The 18,197-nt window shown below is 37.2% G+C and overlaps 1 protein-coding gene across 1 annotated transcript in view; it reads right to left on the reverse strand.

Annotated features, from left to right (window-relative positions):
• The window catches only part of IPO8 (importin 8), a 77,697-nt gene that overhangs the window by 29,137 nt on the left and 30,363 nt on the right, over positions 1-18,197 (reverse strand). Inside the window, exons 5-13 of the mRNA XM_006874768.1 lie at positions 15,511-15,669; positions 13,895-14,051; positions 12,680-12,769; positions 9,973-10,067; positions 9,257-9,341; positions 6,240-6,374; positions 3,427-3,526; positions 2,213-2,289; positions 1,385-1,501 (exon numbers count right to left, since the gene is read on the reverse strand). Coding sequence (XP_006874830.1) covers positions 1,385-1,501; positions 2,213-2,289; positions 3,427-3,526; positions 6,240-6,374; positions 9,257-9,341; positions 9,973-10,067; positions 12,680-12,769; positions 13,895-14,051; positions 15,511-15,669 — 1,015 coding nt within the window. The remainder of the gene's footprint in view (positions 1-1,384; positions 1,502-2,212; positions 2,290-3,426; positions 3,527-6,239; positions 6,375-9,256; positions 9,342-9,972; positions 10,068-12,679; positions 12,770-13,894; positions 14,052-15,510; positions 15,670-18,197) is intronic.

Raw genomic sequence — 18,197 nt, forward strand, 5'->3', positions numbered from 1 at the left:
GTGGCCAGGAGCAGACTTGCAGAATGTGCCCTTTGGAGATGTAAATTATTATATATGCCTAAGTGGGTTTTTTTGTTTGTGTGTTTTTTAAAAAGCTGAAGTGGATAGAGAGAAATACTTTTAACTGGTTGGTATATGGAGGGGATTATAATCAATGTAATGAAACTAGTTATATGAATGGTTGAATGTGAAACTGATGATGTGCCCTGTAAACTTTCACTCAATCCACAATAAAAACCTTAAATTAAAAAAAAAAAAGGAATGAGAATTATGAAAAAACAATGTCTGCTAAACGTTTGAGAATTCTATTATCCAACTTTATAAACTGATGTTACCCAAGAGGACTGTCTTAAAATCATCTACTCCATATGACAATATGAGTTTGCTCTGTGTTCATTACCCAACAGTATCAGTTCTACAGTTTTAAACAGGTATACATTTCTAAAGGTACACCCACTTAAAAGTGCTACATATCCTCCCACAGAGAAGTATTTTAAAACTCTAATAACTCTAGCTAGATCTGAAGTAGATCCAACTTGAAATCTAAAGCTAAGACGTTAAACCAAACACATCAAACTACTGCTAAACATAACTTCCTGGTAGTGGGCATATAGAGAGGAATGTAACAAAAAGGATTACCAATTGCAATCTTTATGCATTATGTATCCCTTATCCAGGTCATTATACATCTCTGGCAACAACAAAAAATAACTTTCTGTAATATGGGATCATATTGCTTACACACTTCATATGTGTAGAAAATACAACCCATTTCACAGGGTTTGATATATGCTAATTTTCCAGTTCTTGTTTTACTAAGGGGAACAGAACCATCACAGGTGTGCTTTGGGCAACACACACGCCTACCTTTTCATTTATGGCTATATTTAAATCTTTGTTTAAAAGGGAAAATCTTGAGAATTTTGCTTCAGAGCATCCCAGTCGCTCTTGGTATCAATCAGATCAGCTAGTACAAGCTGAACACAAGTGTGTCCCTTCACTCCTGACAGCTACAGCAGAATGGTACTGAAGCAGCTGTGCAAGCAGAAGAGCCAAGGCATTCTTTAGCACCACAGCGTAACCAAGGATGGGAAGCACGGCCATCCATTGGTTTAAATATAGTGCTGGTCATACTGATTTTTGTAGAAACAATTGAGTAACACTAAAGTCATTTAGTATCCTCTTTATAAGTTTCATATGGACAACTGGTAAAAAACAAGTCCTTTTTAATTAAAGAGAGGATAAAAAATAGCGATTCATATATATGGCCCACTCAATTATCCAAAAGCAGCCACCAATTTAAATCACCCATGACTTTCAGAGTCACTCTTTTGCCTACTTTTCATAGTTTAATTAAGTAAATTAACATTTTGATTATCTTGACCTTCAATAAAATATCGGCTAGAGAACCAATCACATGCAGGGCTCCATCTTTCTTCCGAGGGTCAAAGTTCAGGTCTGTTAGGATTTGATAACAGAATGCCATCATTTTTGGCAACACCTAGAGAAATAAAAGAATCCATCTTAGTCTACATGAGCTTTCACTGCATTATTTAAATATCAAATACGAGCACCTATTTTCAGAAACGGACCATCTGTTTTCCTTTATCAAACAATTATAATCTACTGAAAAACAGAAGAATGAGCAATGAATGATACATCACCCTATCTCCTCACTATAACAGAAAAATATTCTTAAAGTGACATAATAACAATAATATTTTTCAAATACTGTTGTACTGTGCATTCAAGTCACTTTCAACTCACAGGGTTTCTGACAGTGGCTGGTTGCCAACATTGCAGTTACCAGCCTAACGCTTATCCTAAAGTGCCACACCTGGGCTTGTTGTTGTTAAATGCCATCGAGTTGGTTCTGACCCATAGCAATCTTGTATAGGGTTTCTGAGGAGTGGCTCGTGAGCTTGAACCGCCAACCTTGCAGTCCAGCGCATTAACCCACAGCACCACATCAGGACTCCTACACCGGGGCTTGTTGTTGTTAAGTGCTCTCAAGTCGATTCTGACCCATAGCGACCCTGTATAGGGTTTCTATAGGTGAGCTTGAACCACCGACCTTGCAGTTCAAATGGCTTTGCAGTCTGACACATTCACCCACAGCGCCACACCAGGGCTAGTGGTATGTTTATTTAGAGTGCCAAATCACTATAGGCTGGCTATCTGTGAGTTTTAAACTTAATAAAACGAACGATACCTCTTTTCTTTTCTTTGCCGCAGTATATAAGAGAGCCTGGGCTGCGGTGGTGGGAGAGGCATAATCTTCGAAAATATCTGTAATTTCAAAAGGATAAGCTATGTTAGAAAAAAAGGCAATTATTTATTACAGATTTTACTGCTGGTTTAAAGAAAACGAGGCTAGCAAAGACATTAGGAAAGAGAAATAAGTCATACAGGTATGATGATTTTCAAAAGACAAAGGTTGAAGGGAGGGACAGAGCAGATCATAAACATTGTTCTTCATTCATTTCCTTTTCCTGGGCTTTGTCTCCAAAAGAGGTTCCTCCACGTTTGCCATCATTTTTGGCATTTTGGCTGACCCTGAGGTTAGCAGCCCGATTTGTAACTACTACGCTACCAGAGCTCTGGTAGCGTAGTGGTTATGAATCGGGCTGTGAACCGCAAGGTCAGCAGTTCGAAACTACCAGCCGCTCCGCGGGAGAAAGATGAGGCTTTCTGCTCCCGTAAAGATTTACAGCCTCGGAAACCCTGTACAGGGTCGCTATGGGTCGGAACCGACTCAATGGCACTTAACAACAACAACAACGCTACCAGAGCTCCTTACAGAATGGATAATGAATGCAAAATACAGCCAATATATAGGAGAAAGTTCCTGTACTCAGGTAGATTCTAAGTTGTGGGTGACAGAGGTACACAAACAGCATTCTGGCATGTCAAATATGATGAACTCAAGGCAATCTACACAGTTCAGCCACTTCCAGGAAGATTCACCCTAGAAGGACTCCAGAGCATGGAGACAAGCATAGTGTGCCATTGTAGGTAACCCCATTCTCTTCTGAAAACTTAGCCCCTAGCATCAAGTTAGGGTGTTCCTAAAATATGCAGAAATCCAAGGGCTCTCCCAGGTGGAGAACAAACCAATCTATAAATGGGTTTTCCTAAAAGATAAGTACCTGCAGATCAGTATCTCAACAACAAAAGCCAACAGCTGGCTCCCTGGCTGCTTCAGTGACCATGAAGCAGATGAATCAAGTACAATGACTTTTCACCTCCCAGACCCAAAGGTTTCAAGAGACTGGTTCAATGCAACACCAAACTTTCATGGATTTCAGAATTTATCATGAACTCTGAAATTTTATAAAATAATAAAATCTGCTTAAAATAGAAATTTAGTGATATTACTTTACAGATCCAGGAATTGATGAGGAATAGAACTATTTGTAATATTACCAAATTTCATCCTTATATATTCATAGGGATCCTCTTGCCATAGCTCTTCATCCTCATCTTTATAACACATCACAGAAAAAATCACATCCTCAGAGATATTCTAAAAGAAGGAAATACAAAACAATGAATGAATGTACAATGTAGGGATACCAAGAATGTAGTTACTGACAGCCTTTCAGGCCTCAGTTTTGTTGTAGCTCTTCTATACTGTTATAATGATTTTTCTGTTAAGCTTAAATTTACGAAGGTAGACGCAAGAAACATCAGAGCTTCTGAGAGATGGTTAGAGTGGTTACACTTCAATTGCTTTGAAACATGATTAAAGGTATATAGAAAGAGACACGTAAAGTGCTACTCTTAGAAGCAACCGAAAAAGTAATAAAATTCTACCAACAAGTCGATAGGACTTCTGGTGTGGCACTGTAGGATAAGCACTGGAATGCTAACTGTAAGGTCGGTGGTTGAAAACTTACCAACTGCTCCTCAGAAACCCTGTACAGGGTCTCACTATGAGTCAGAACTGTCTCAAGGGCACTTTAACAACAACACAAGTCAATATTAAACATACTTTGATTCTTTAAGGAAGAGTCAAAAATTTCAACCCAAGGTCATATTTACAATTATATTTTTTACTTTGAAATTTTTTACGTTTTGGTCCTAAATGTCAATTTATCTACAATATTAAATCGTATCTAATAGTTTGTCAGTATACTGATGCTAATGTTTTGTTAAGACCTTTTGTGCTTTAACAAGTACATATGTAAAAAAAGGATCATCATTTTTATTATTTATTGCAAATTTTTAAATTCTAAAGGGAAAATTCAATCTAAGGATGACAGTTGTCTTATTCCTATATTGTTGTTGTTGTTAAGTGTTATCGAGTCAGTTCTGATTGAGAGAGATCCTGAATAGGGATTCCAAGGAGCGGCTGCTAAGTTTGAACTGCCAACTCAACTGACTTTGAGGTAATGTGCTTATCCTACAGCGCCACACCATGACTCCTATTCCTATATTACAATCATAAAAATAAAATCAAAGGTATCAATTAGAGAAGAAATACTGTCAACTCATTACTTTATAAGAACATAAACAGCAAAAAAAAATTGAAATCAGTATATGTATAAATATAAAAATGTTATCAGTTTTTGATCAAGGCAATTGGAAAAGGATTTGTTTTTAAGATGTTCAGATATATATTTATTTGTCAGACCTAATGATAAACATATGCAATCCTGGACCCAACGGCAAAAGAATTTACTGTCTTTTTTTAGATACCAACTTCTTGTTGTTAAGTACCGTGGAGTTGGTTCCAACTCATAGATACCAACTAAGAGATTTAAAAAATCATACTTTAAAATTTTAGTTCCTAAGCTCTGGTAGCGTAGTGGTTACGAATCAGGCTGCAATCCTTAAAGGACAGCAGTTCGAAACTACCAGCCGCTCCACGGGAAAAAGATGAGACTTTCTGCTCCCATAAGATTTACAGCCTCGGAAACTCTGTACAGGGTCGCTATGGGTTGGAACCAATTCAACGGCACTAAACAACAACAACAGCAACAATGTCTTGAAGTATCCAAAGTTATTTTAATGCAAGTCAAAATTTATCAGTGGTCTCTAATTTTCCATTCTCATTTGTCTTTTAATTAAGTAACAATGCTGAATTCCACCTTTACATTGAAAAATTAATTTCTGCTCCAGAACATAACATCAAAAACAAAGAAAGAAAAACTGTTTATTCATGCAGTTACAAAGGAAAATGGTTATGTATTAGGCTGAATTTTCCTGCAAAACACCACTATCTTAGAAGCGTACTAATGACAGTTTCAAAATGCTTTCACATAAAATATTTCATTTGATCCCAGTAACATTTAGATTAAAAAAATCCAAGCTTTCCAATGAATGCAACTCAAGTCCTCATTCTTCTCAAATGCTGAAATTTCCATGTCATCTTCATATTATGAGACAACCATCATCCGAAACTATTAATCGGAATAAAAATATCAAATAATGATACAATTTGATAAACTTGACCTACACCTATGGATGCAGGAGCTCAAAAGAGGGAACAAATCTTTACAGCGAGGATCATTCCCACCCCCTCCACACACAGAGTAGACAGGGATGAGTAACTTGGACATTGGTTACCCAAAATGGTGGTTGGGGGGGCGGGGCTACAAAGGCAAGAAGCAACTGGCTTACAAGCTTTCAAGAGGAAGCCTAGATCCAGAGGGCATGGAGGAAGGTAGAATCTCCACTGAGTAGTATCCAATCTGTCTGGGCAGGGCTGATGAAAGGAGATGGTGACAGGTCTCTTGTGGTACAATAGTGAATAATTGCTGTCAGGACTGGTTGTGAGGGTTGGAAATGTAAAGGTAGACGTTTTGTAGCAAAAGGAGGGGAGCCATTGACTTTGCAGTCTAGAAACAGAGGTCCCTGGGACCATCAAGGGAGAAGAGTGGAGTGCAGGGGCCCAGAGAAACAGTGATGCCAGAGATGGAAGCAGAGACAATGACGTAGAGAGATGGGGCGGCTGGAAACTCTAGACCCAGAGAGGGAGAAGGGCTGTGTGCTGACCACCAGGGGGCAGGCTTGCCTGGTGGTTGGTTGATGATGCATGGAGGGGATTGTAACCATGGGAATGAAATGATTTACGACAGGATGAATGTAAAGCTAATGTTCTGCCGTGTAAACTATCACATAATTCACAATAAAACATTTTTTAAAAATAAATATGATTGGTAACACTTATTTTGTCTGGAAAACTAAATCAAGCAAGAAATAATTTTTGGAGAGCTGCTTCCACAGGCACAAACCTGTATGTGTGGCTTCATCTGCTTCCAAGTTACAGAATGAACAACCCCTTGATTGAGATAGTTGAATGCCTGCTGAAGAACACGGGGGGTGACATATTCTTTCTGTCGATATTGGTCTAAGATCTTTAGCAGTACCTATAGAAAAGTAGAAAAAAGAAATATAGAAGGACATACAAACTATTTTAAAGTTAAGAAAAGGGTGACAGCTTTTTAGAATCCACAAAAGTAAAAATGAACAGATTTAACTAAATGAAAACTTCCAAGAGCAAAGGATTCTATAAACAAATTTTAATCTGCAATAAAGTGCCATTTCAGATTGGAGAAAAGAAAATAATAATTCAAAAATTCAAAATTGGAACAACTGATTAGACTTCTGAAAGAAACTAAAGTAGCTTTCCAATGAAAGCTTCATACCAAAATAACTCCACATGGGAAAATAATTCAACAAAATAATCAAAGCACAAAATTCTTATAATAAATGAGGGGGGATTTTACAATCTCAGATCATGGAAAGTTTTAAGTGTAACACAAAACTGAGAAGCTATTTTTTTAAGGGGAAGCAAGATGGCTCAGTAAGATAAGCACTAGACTATGAACCACAAGGTCAGCAGTTCGAACCTAACAGCCACTCCAAAGAATGATGAGGTTTCCAGCTCCTCAGAAACCCTATACAGAGTTGCTATGAGTCACAGCTGACTCAAAGGCACTTAATAACAACATTTTTTAAAAAACACATTTAAAAAAAAACAACAGGATTGAGTATAAGAAAGCAGAGAGGCTATGACTGACTCAAGGCCCCTCTGAGCACTACATCGTAACTCAAATCTTTTCAAAAGTTCCTGGTGTCTGGGGCTCTCTCTTACATCATGCTATAACGAAGTTAATGAATAAATGAAAAGGATGCTTTTAAAATATGTACTAATTTATACATTGAGATCATGAATTTAGTTCAAGTATTTCACCTTAAGATAACAACGAAAGAAAAACAAACCAAAGCCCCGTGCCACTGAGTCGATTCTGACTCACAGCAACCCTATGAGGGGTTTCAGAGACTATCAATCTTTATGGGAGTAGGCACCCTCATCTTTCTTTTGGGGAACAGGTGGTGGATTTGAACAGCCACCCTTGCAGTTAGCAGACCGATGCCTAACCCACAGTACCACCAGGGCTCCTTCCTTAATATGACAGGTTCAAATAAATTAAACTTCACATTATTGACAATAAAGAACACCAATATGAACAGGTTTTTAAAAAATCTACAACAATGACCATATCATTAAAGTATTTTATTATGCCTGATTAAACCTGCTTCCTAGAACAATCAATGTTCCATAGTTATTAAATTACATAGTTAAAGATTAACAAAAATATAAATCATGATTCAAACGGCAACACTGATTAACGTGAATTGTTTCTAAAAAAAGTTCTGATTTTTACTGTACAAAATAGTTCTCAAACTTACACTAAAAAACGTATGTTCTACCCACACTTGCAGATAATACCCACTTGACCTGGCTTCAATAATGGGATGATCAGACCTCAACCAGAAGAAGAAAGAAGAGGAAAAAAAGAGTAATCTGATACAATTTGATGAACTTGGTCTACACCTATGGAGGCAGTAGCTCAAAAGAGGAAACAAATCCTTACTGCAAGAATCATTCCCACCCCCTCCACACACACAGTAGACAAGGATGGGCAACTTAGAAATTGGCTACCCAAAAAGGGGGGGGGGGGGCTACAAAGGCAAGAAGTGACTAGATTACAAGCTTTCAAGAGAAAACCTAGATCCAGAGGGCATGGAGTAAGGTAGAATCTCCAGTGAGTAGTATCCAATCTGTCTAGGCAGGGCTGATGAAATGAAATGCAGATAGGTCTCTTGTGATACAACAGTGAATAATTGTTATCAGGACCGAATGTGAGGGTTGGAAATGTAAATGTAGACATTTTATAGCAAGGAGGGGAGTAATTAACTTTTCAGTCTAGGAGCAGAGGTTCCTAGGACCATCAATGGAGAAGAGCGGACAGCATGACCCGACCCAGAGAAGCAGTGATGCCTGAGATGGAGGCAGAGATGATGACATGGAGAGATGGAGCATCTGGGGACTTGAGATCCAGAGAGGGAGAGGGGCTCTGTGTTGATGACCGGGGGGGCGGGGAACAGGCTTGCAGGTATACCCTTTGGTTGATGATGCCTGGATTGTAACCGTGGCAATGAAACAATATACAATAGAATGAATGTAAAACTAATGCTCTCCCACATAAACTATCACATAATTCACAATAAAACATTAAAAAAAAAAGTGTATGTTCTTAGCTGAAAGTCTTAACTTGTAAATCAACTCCTCTTGAAATAATTCAATTCATATTATCTTCTATTTCAACTCATAAATCTTTTACTATAAAAGCTGACAACAGAGGGTGATGATGCATGGACGGGATGGTAACTATGGCAATGAAACGATGTATGATAGAATGAGTGTAAAGCTAACGTTCCCCCATGTAAACTATCACACAATAAAAGGAAAAAAAAAAAAAAAGTTGACAACAGAGAAATGAACCCCAAAGAGTAAAGAAGTTGAAAAATGTTTAAGAGGTCAGAGAGAGCTAATAGAAGAACTTAATCTAGTCCTGGTGTGGCACTGTAGGATAAGCACTATGGGCTGCTAACTATAAGGTTGGCAGTTCAAACACACCAACCAATCCTTAAAAGTTATCGAGGGTTGCTATGATAGCACTTAACAATAACAACAACAATCTAATACTGATGACTGCTATACCAGTTTCAGTATACTTAAAAGGTTTCAATCCAGAGGATAGGAAATCTGCAAGGGCAGTTCTGTAGTAACTACCCTGGAATTTTAGAAACTAAAATTGATGATATTAAGATTCCAAGAGCTGCCATTCCATCCCTTACAAATATGTAATGTATTATATTTGAAATATACTTTCAAATGGTTATAAATTACTTCACTTTTAATAGCAACCATTCTTCTACTTTGAAAACATAAGTTCATTACCTGCTGAATTCCTACTGCATATGTTTTTAAGAAAAATTCAGAAAATTCGAAGTATTCTTTTGTGACTGTTCCTGGGCTTCCATACCTAAACATACAAGAGAAAATGTTTAAATATTCTGAAATTTAAAAGCAAAGAATACTCATTAGCTCAAATACAATCTCTTCTTGAAAATTATATTCCACTGGGGCAGAAAACTTAACACTTTAATACTTTATCCATTTTTCAAAAGCTCCATATTCATGATGATCCATACTTAGACTCTAAGCCACATTTAAAATTTCACACACAAGATTTGCCTACTGAAAAAAGAGCTTCTCAAGGGCAAAGATTACAACTAAGAATATGTTAGATCTGATAAATAGTAGATTTCAATAAATTCTCTTAAAAATAAATTTGACTATAATTTTGTATGGAGCTGAGTGGCCATACACCTTCATCCACAATTCTTGGACATGTCCACTAACATACAAAATGTCATTTCCACCATGCTTGTAAAAGAACAAAAATGATCCAGAGATGTCTACCCACCTCCTTATGACATAAAAATCAACTATTACGGTTAAGCCTGCTTGAAACAGAGCAACTCACTGTTCATTATGGCTCTAGAGACAAATAAACAAGTTTTGTAGAGTATCAGAGGAAATATTAGGCAGATATTTTATCAAATTCAGTCCTGAGGTACTGACTATAAGATTTTTATTAAAGAGAGAATTACCGTTCAAAAAGACGAGCTACAATATGCAGTGCCCACTTCTTACACTTCCACCATACTAGTTCAGGTCTATCATCCTCATCAATTTGCAGAGTCTCCTAACAGAATAGAATACCCACATGAAACATGGACATAATAAAGAGGATTTATGTGAACAAAGGCAGAATAAATCTTAATCATTGAAAATATTTGTAATAGACCTAAATGAAAATTTAATTTCAAAACAGAATCTACATATGTACCATTTATAGAAATAAAATAATGGGTGCATATATTGTTACTGCTGTTGTTAGGTGCCATCAGGTTGATTCCAACTCATAGTAACCCTATGCACAACAGAACAAACCACTGCCAAGTCCGGCACAATGCTCGGAATTATTGTTAGGTTTGAGTTCATTGTTGCTGCCATCATGTTAATCCATCTCATTAGAGGTCTTCCTTTTCATCGCTGACCCTCCACTTATCCAAACATGTTGTTCTTTTCCAGGGAATGGTCCCTTCTGATAAATGGTCTATAGTATGAGATGCTTCTAAACAGCATGCTGGCTGTACTTCTTCCAAGAGAGATTTGTTTGTTCTTCTGGAAGTCCATGGTACTTTCAATATTCTTCTCCAAAACCATAACCCAAATGCATCAATTCTTCTCTGGTCTTCCTTATTCATTGTCCAACTTTCACACGCATATGAAGCAACTGAAAATACCATAGCTTGGCCCAGGTACACCTTAGTCTTCAAATGGACGTCTTTGTTCTTGAACACTTTTAAGGGGTCATCAGCAGATCTCCCTAATGCAACATGTTGTTTGATTTCTTGACTGCTCCTTGCATGGGTGTTAATTGTGGATCCAAGCAAAACAAAGTATTTGACAACCTCAAGCTTTTCTCCCTTTATCATGATGTTATTTATTGGTCCAGTTGTAAGAATGTTTGTTTCCTTTACACTGAAGTGCAATCCATACTGAAAGCTGTAGTCTAACTCCTTCACTTCACTCACAGCAAGCAAGGTAGTATCATCTGCATATCGTAGATTGTTAATGAATCTTCCTCCTATCCAGATGTCACATTCTTCTTCATATAAATCAGCTTCTTGGACTATTTGCTCAGCATACAAATTGAATAGCGTGGTGAAAAGATACAACCTGAAGCACACTGCTCCTGATTTTTAACCATTCAGCATTCCCTTTGTCTAGTCGAACAACTGCCTCTTGATCTATGTACAGGTTTTTCATGAGCACAATGAAGTATTATGGAATAGCATTCTTCATAATGATATTCAGTTTGTTATAATCAACACAGTCTAATGCCTTTGCAGTCAATAAAGCACAAGTAAACATTTTTTCTGGTACTCTCTGCTTTCAGCCCAGATTCATCTGACATCAGCAATGATACCCTTCATTCCATTTCCTTCATTCTTCTGAATCCAGATTTGAGTTTCTGGCAGCTCCCTGTCAATGTACTGCTGCAATCATTTAATAATTATCTTCAGCAAAACTTTACTTGCATGTCGTATTAATGCACTGTTCAGTGATCTCTGCATTCTGTTGGGTAACCTCTCTTTGGAATGGGTACAAATATGTCTCTCTCCAATCAGCTGGGCCAGTAGCGGTCTGCCAAATTTTGTGACATAGATGAGTGAGTGCCTTGAGTGCTGCATCAGTTTGTTAAAACATTTCAATTTGTATTCCATCAATTCCCATAGCCTTTGTTCATGCTCTTCCCTCAATATCACTGGCTCCAGATCATATGGTTACCTCTTGAAACGGCTGGCCACTAATCAACTCTTTTGGGTACAGTGACTGTGTACTCCTTCTATGTTTTATTGATGCTTCCTGCATTATTCAATATTTTTGCCCATGTTGTTGTTGTTAAGTGCTGTCAAGTCAATTCTGACTCATAGCAACCCTGTATAGGATTCCCAAGAAGCGGCTGGTGGGTTTGAACTACCAATATTGTGGGTAGCAGTCCAGTGCTTATCCTGATAGCACCACACCAGGACTACAGCACCCATAGAATCCTTCAATACTGCAACCTGAGGCTTGAATATTTTTCTTCATTCAGTTGCATATAGATATAAAGAAAAAAAGACTAGAGGAATAAATGGTAAGTTTTGTTTTTTTTTTTAAATAGTTATCACCATTTTTCTAGGAGAATAAATCAACATAGTAAGTCTCATTTATCCAGCATAAGATTCTAGATAAATGATTTTACTAGGATTGGATAGTGGTGGTGGTGTGCTGTCGAGTCGATTCCAACTCATGGTGACCCTGTATAGGCTTTCCAAGACTGTAAATCTTTACAAGAGCAGAAAGCCTCATCTTTCTCCCACTGAGTACCTGATGGACTCAAACTGCTGACCTTGTGGTTAGATGCCAATGTGTAACACTCTACACTACCAAGGCTCCTTTTTACTAGGATTATACACAGTTATTATTATTTGCTTACCTGAATTTCCTAAAAAATGTGTATGTATCATCAATTTCTTTGGGTTAATGCACTGGACTGCAAAGTCGTTTGAACTGCAAGGTCGGTGGTTCAAGCTCACCAGCTACTCCTAGGAAACCCTATACAGGGTCGCTATGGGTCGAAATCAACTCTATGGCACTTAACAGCAAAGTTTTGTGACTAGCAGGCTAAAATAAAAAAATTAGTCTACCAAATATCCCAAACCCAAGTTTCATCAATTTTCCTTAGGAACAGAAGCCTTTTCTTACAGGAGGAACTGTTCTGTCAATAATCGTCCGAAAAATCTCCATCCATTCTGTCATCATTTGGTTACTCATCAGTTGAAGAGGCAATGCATACTGGAAATAGAAGAATAACAACATAAACAAGAATTTGTCTCCTTCAAAAATATTAGCAATTTTATCTACATTGTAAGGTCAAAATATGTGAAAAGGCCATGAAAACAGCAATTTCATATAGCTCAATCAAAAATTAAACCTAGCCTACATACACGCGTGCATAGATGTATATTGCTTAAATCTAGAAGTAGAAGCACCAAACTTCACAGAGGTAGGAGGAAGAAGTGGGATTTCTGTTGTGATTTCACGCGTGATGTGATAAAATCAGGCTTTCAACTCTATTTACTTGGGGAATATATTTGACTTGCTTCTTTAGGCACCCTTTTAAATAAAAAAATTTAAAAATCAACTCAGTAAGTCTCATTTATTCAGCATAAGATTCTAGACAAATGATTTTTAATATTTACCCCTTGGTGTGTCAAACTAATTTAAACCACTCTGATCAAATTCTTTACTTCATTAAACAGAGTACTGCTATTCATAAACATTTAATCAGTTTTTTCCCCTACACAAGAGTTCATTTCTGTATTACACGAGAATGTGTTTGCGTCATTTTGAGCTGCAGGAGATGAGGGACAGTGTTTCTGAATTCATTCATTCCACTAACATTCATATGCTAAGGACATGAGATGACAGATATGATCTCTGCCCCCAGGAGGCTTACACTCTAGATAAGAAAGCACACATATACACAAGGAATTACCATGTTTTATGATAAACAATATAGATAAAAGTAATGCAATATTGATAACACATACAGGAGGGTCATCTCATCTAACTTGGAAATAACCGGACAACTACCTTCCCAGAAGACACAAAGTACGAGCTGAGACCTGGAGAAAGAGCACCGATTGGCCAGGCCATAGAGGGGAACAAGGGTGAATCGGATTTGAAAAAATTCAGAAGCGAGACAGGGCCTGTTCATAAAGCTGAAAAAATTTCAGTATGGTTGGAATGTAAAGCGCAAAGGTATAATTGGTAAAAGATGACGTCAGAGATGAAAGGTTTTTTTAAAGGCCATGAGAACATAAAGTAACAGTCAATAATAGCTATAGCTGTTAAGTGCATTCAATGAGTCAGGATGAAATACAAGATATGTCTTTGTCTTCTGCTATAGAAACCTACCTGAACAAGGGCATAAAAAATTTTCAGAATCTGTTTCTGCAGTAGCACAGAATAATGGGAGGAGTCAGGAAGGAGCTGGATGATTTGCTGCTGAATACGAGGCAGAAATATTTGCATTGCTGCTATAAGGGGCTCTCTTTCCTCTGCTTTCTTATACCTACGAAAGACAGAAAAATAATTTCTGACCCTAAAACAACTATAAACAATAAATGGATATATACATGGGAATACAGGGGCTCTGTAAGATAAGCATGGGATTGCAAACCACAAAGTCGGTGATTCAAGTGCAAAGGTCACTCCACGGGAGAACGGTGAGGCTTTCTGCTCCTGCAAAGATTTAAACCCTTGAAAGCCCCATACAGGGTGGCTAGGAGTTGGCATCAACTTGACGGCACTTAACAACAACTACATATATATAAAAAAACTGTATGTTGGGGCTTCTAAAATTTCATGGAAAAAATCCATTACCTTTTAATGAACTTTTTGAAGCCCACTTGTATAGGATTGCTAGAATAAAGTTGGAGTAAACCTTGAAAGGGCAATCCCTATTTTAGGCAGGACATCTAAAATCTTCTAAGAAAATTTAGACTCATTTTAAAAGAATCCATGACTATTCTGCAGCTTTCCTACATGAACTTTTCAGGTACTTAAGTACGTCTTCAATTATACCACAATTTCTTACCTATAAAATACAAGTCGACTGATAATACTTGAAATAGACAAATGTTCTTATTCTATGACATACACTTGGGGGGGGGGGAGGAAATATTTCTTCTTATACCATTCTAAATTAAGAACTTCAAATAGTTTACAAACTTAGGTGTTCGTAGATCTTTTCATCTGCTATAAACTTAAAATATTCTCTCGATGTTCTAAAAATACAGTGTGAACTAATTAGTTTAAAAGAAAGAAAACTATAGGATTTTATATGTACAAGTAGCAATCCTCTCAGAAAACAGAAAGCGACACTATTAAGATGATACTGAATTCCCTGCCTGAAAAGCAACTTTACGGAAAAAGAATGTCACTAGCAAAGAAACAAGGAACACTGGTAGCTCAGTGGTTAAGCACTTGGCTGCTAACCCAAAGGTGGGCAGTTCAAACCTACTCATTGTTCTGCAAGAGAAAGATGTGACAGTCCGCTTCTATAAAGATTTCAGCCATGGGACCCCCACGGGGAAGTTCTGCTTGTCCTACAGAGTCTCTATGAGTCAGAATCGACTTGACGGCAATGAGTGTGGGTGGTATTTTGTTATCAAAGAGACTTTAACAATCTCTAGCATGCATCCAAAAGGTGCATGTTTGGTTTATTTAACAGCAGTCTCACAATGAAAATAAATCTTAAGGTCCCTTTCTATCAATGTTTCCAATAAAAGCTGTTACTAAGTGGTCCTCTGACACTATCAAATTATTTTGAGAAGCTCAGAATATTATATTCCTGTTATTAGCAGTGCACCCACTAGCATTTTAAAGGTTGTTTGATTAACTGCAGTAAACAAACATATTTAACTCATCTTTTCCTAAAGTAAGCCGATTCTACAAAACACCCCTAACGTAGACCCCTTTATGTAATTTATCACAAAGCTGGTATATACAGCTGATAGAAATCAACTTACTCATATGTCTTCACCAGTTGATACAGACATAATAAACTACCAAGCCAGCTTCCACTGCTCTGGGATTGTAAGTAGTAGTCTATCTTGTCCACTACCGATGGCCAATGACCAGGAAAATCATGTTTAATGATGGCACGTAGACACATTGTTAACTGAACTCTGTGGGAGGAAGGGAGAGAGAGTCCAAAAATGTAAGCAGGATAGATAGATATCAAGTTTCAATATAATAGTTTACATACAAGTATTCTAACTTTACCTACATTAAGTAGCTACATATTGGAGATGGAAAAAAAAGTAATTCCTCTAAAGAAAAATCTCAATGGCTTAACTTATTGAAAAATAAACAGAATGATGATTTCTTAAAATGAATAAAGCCTTCACTGTCTTACCATAAATACATCGCTCAAAAGAAAAGAATTAGAAAAATAAATTTATAAACATTTTCAAAACATCATTAAGACAATTAATTCAGCGCAGCTCTGAAAATTTTTCAAGCTCACTTTATATTACTCTATCCTAAGTAGTTCTGGCGTGGCACTATGGCACTGTAGGATAAGCACTGGACTGCCAACCACAAGACTGGCAGTTCAAATCCACCAGCCACTCCTTGGAAACCCACTTAACAACAACAACAATCTTAAGTGGTGGGGAGACAAAGTACTATATTGTTTCAACTGGGCAGTCTTAGCCTACAGATAGTAAAAGTAAGTAAAAAAGAAGCCCAGGTAACTGAGAAACCTCTCTTGGCCAAAACCTTGAGCCTACCCATTATCTGTGAATGACCAACACCACTAAGTATATTGCACCTATCAACAGCTGCCTGAGAATGCTAACTTTTATACTCTGAATATAAGATCTAAGTATCAGTTGTGTAATTTCTGAGAAGGAAAACAAAGAGCTGCTTCCAAGCAAACAAATAAAAGAGAAACAATAGTAAGAACAGAGAAATATAATACCCTCTAATAAAACTGCAAAATTACGTTAAGCGATGTGATCTCCCTACACTTAGATCAGTAATCATTTCCTCAGGGGATCCCAATTCCCATTAGAAAAGAAAATGAGAAAAAGAATTTACCTTCAACAGTCAATATATTCTAACCAAATATGACGTTACATGATCATTTGCAAATAGTTAGAAAGTGAATCTAGCTAAATTAGGATTTCACAGTGTAAAAAAAAAAAAAAAAGGTGTGTTCAGGTGAACAGCAAATAACTTGAATTTACTGAAAGTGGCAAAATAAACATAATAATGTCTTTTTCTTATGTTACCAACTAACTTCAAAATATTGTAAACTTTAAGTCTAGGAAAGAAAATATTTCTCCAAGAGTTAACTCTTAAGGGCATAAAAGAAAGGAAACAACAATGAATTAATCATGATAAAGGTAAAGACACCCTGTTTGTCATCAGCAACTGTTTGTTTAAACAAATAGGTCACACTTGTGGTGCCATAAGATGAAAACTTTACATTTTTTGTAAAATTTCATCTTCAGATTCTCTCTCCAAATCCTTTTTCATTTCAAGTCAAGCAAAAGGTGGCTGTGAAAGGAGGAGAAACCTTCCAACTATAAATCATTATTGTTTAATGCATTTGTATGTAGAATCATTGAAGATACAGGAAAAGCTGAAAATGGAAAGACTTTTGACAAGAATCAGAATACATGATGGCCTGGAAGGGTACAATTGCCTTGACTGGCATTTGGGCAACCACTCAGAATACAAATGCTTTTCTTTAATCAAGGACGATTTTCTTTATTCAGCAAACTTGTTCAGTGTTAGTCCTCTGCCCTGCTACCATTTCCCTCACATTTCCTTTCCTTCCTACTGCTTATGTCATTAGTCTATTGGACACTCAGGCTATATCTAGTCTGACATTAAATAATCTCATTCCCCTTCATCCATTTCACCTATAGAAGAATTTATTTCTATTTGAAGACCACACAATTTTCTACAGCTATGTTGTCCAATAGAACAGCCACTAGCCAGATAAGCACACTTCAAATTAGTCAAAATTAAACAAATTAAAATTTCTATTCCTAGTTGCACTAGTTACATTTCAAATGTTTAATAGCTACCTGAGGATAGTGGCTCAATACTAGGCAGTGTGACTAAAAAATATTTCCATCACTGTGTAAAGTTCTGTTGCTGCTCTACAGCATTTGTGAATTTGAGAAACAGGAGGTAATTCTTCTAGCTTGGACCCCTCTCTATCCTGTCAACTCAGTTCATGAAAGTAAATAAAACATGAGGGAGCTTCAAAATAGTGCAAGTAAAAATGGTATTGGAGTCCTGGTGTAATGCTGCAGGATAATGTGCTAGACTGCAAGGTCAGTTTAAACCACAAGGTAGGCAGTTCAAACCCACCAACCGCTCCTTGGAAACCACACACAGGGTCACTGTGAGTCAGAACCAACTTGACGGCACTTAACAACAACAAATGGTAATAAAAGGTAATGGAATTTTTTTCATTAAAATTTTTATGCCCCTTTGTATATCTGAGCTAAAGGGTTAGGAAAAGTTGTTGTTGTTGTTAGGTGCCGTCGAGTCGGTTCCAACCCATAGCGACCCTGTACAGGATTTCCGAGGGTGTAAACCCTTACGGGAGTAGAAAGCCTCATCTTTCTCCCGCGGAGCAGCTGGTAGTTTCGAACCGCTGACCTTTAGGTTCACAGCCCGATTCGTAACCACT

Source organism: Chrysochloris asiatica, unplaced genomic scaffold, assembly GCF_000296735.1.
Source record: "Chrysochloris asiatica unplaced genomic scaffold, ChrAsi1.0 scaffold00299, whole genome shotgun sequence".
NCBI lineage: Eukaryota > Metazoa > Chordata > Mammalia > Afrosoricida > Chrysochloridae > Chrysochloris > Chrysochloris asiatica.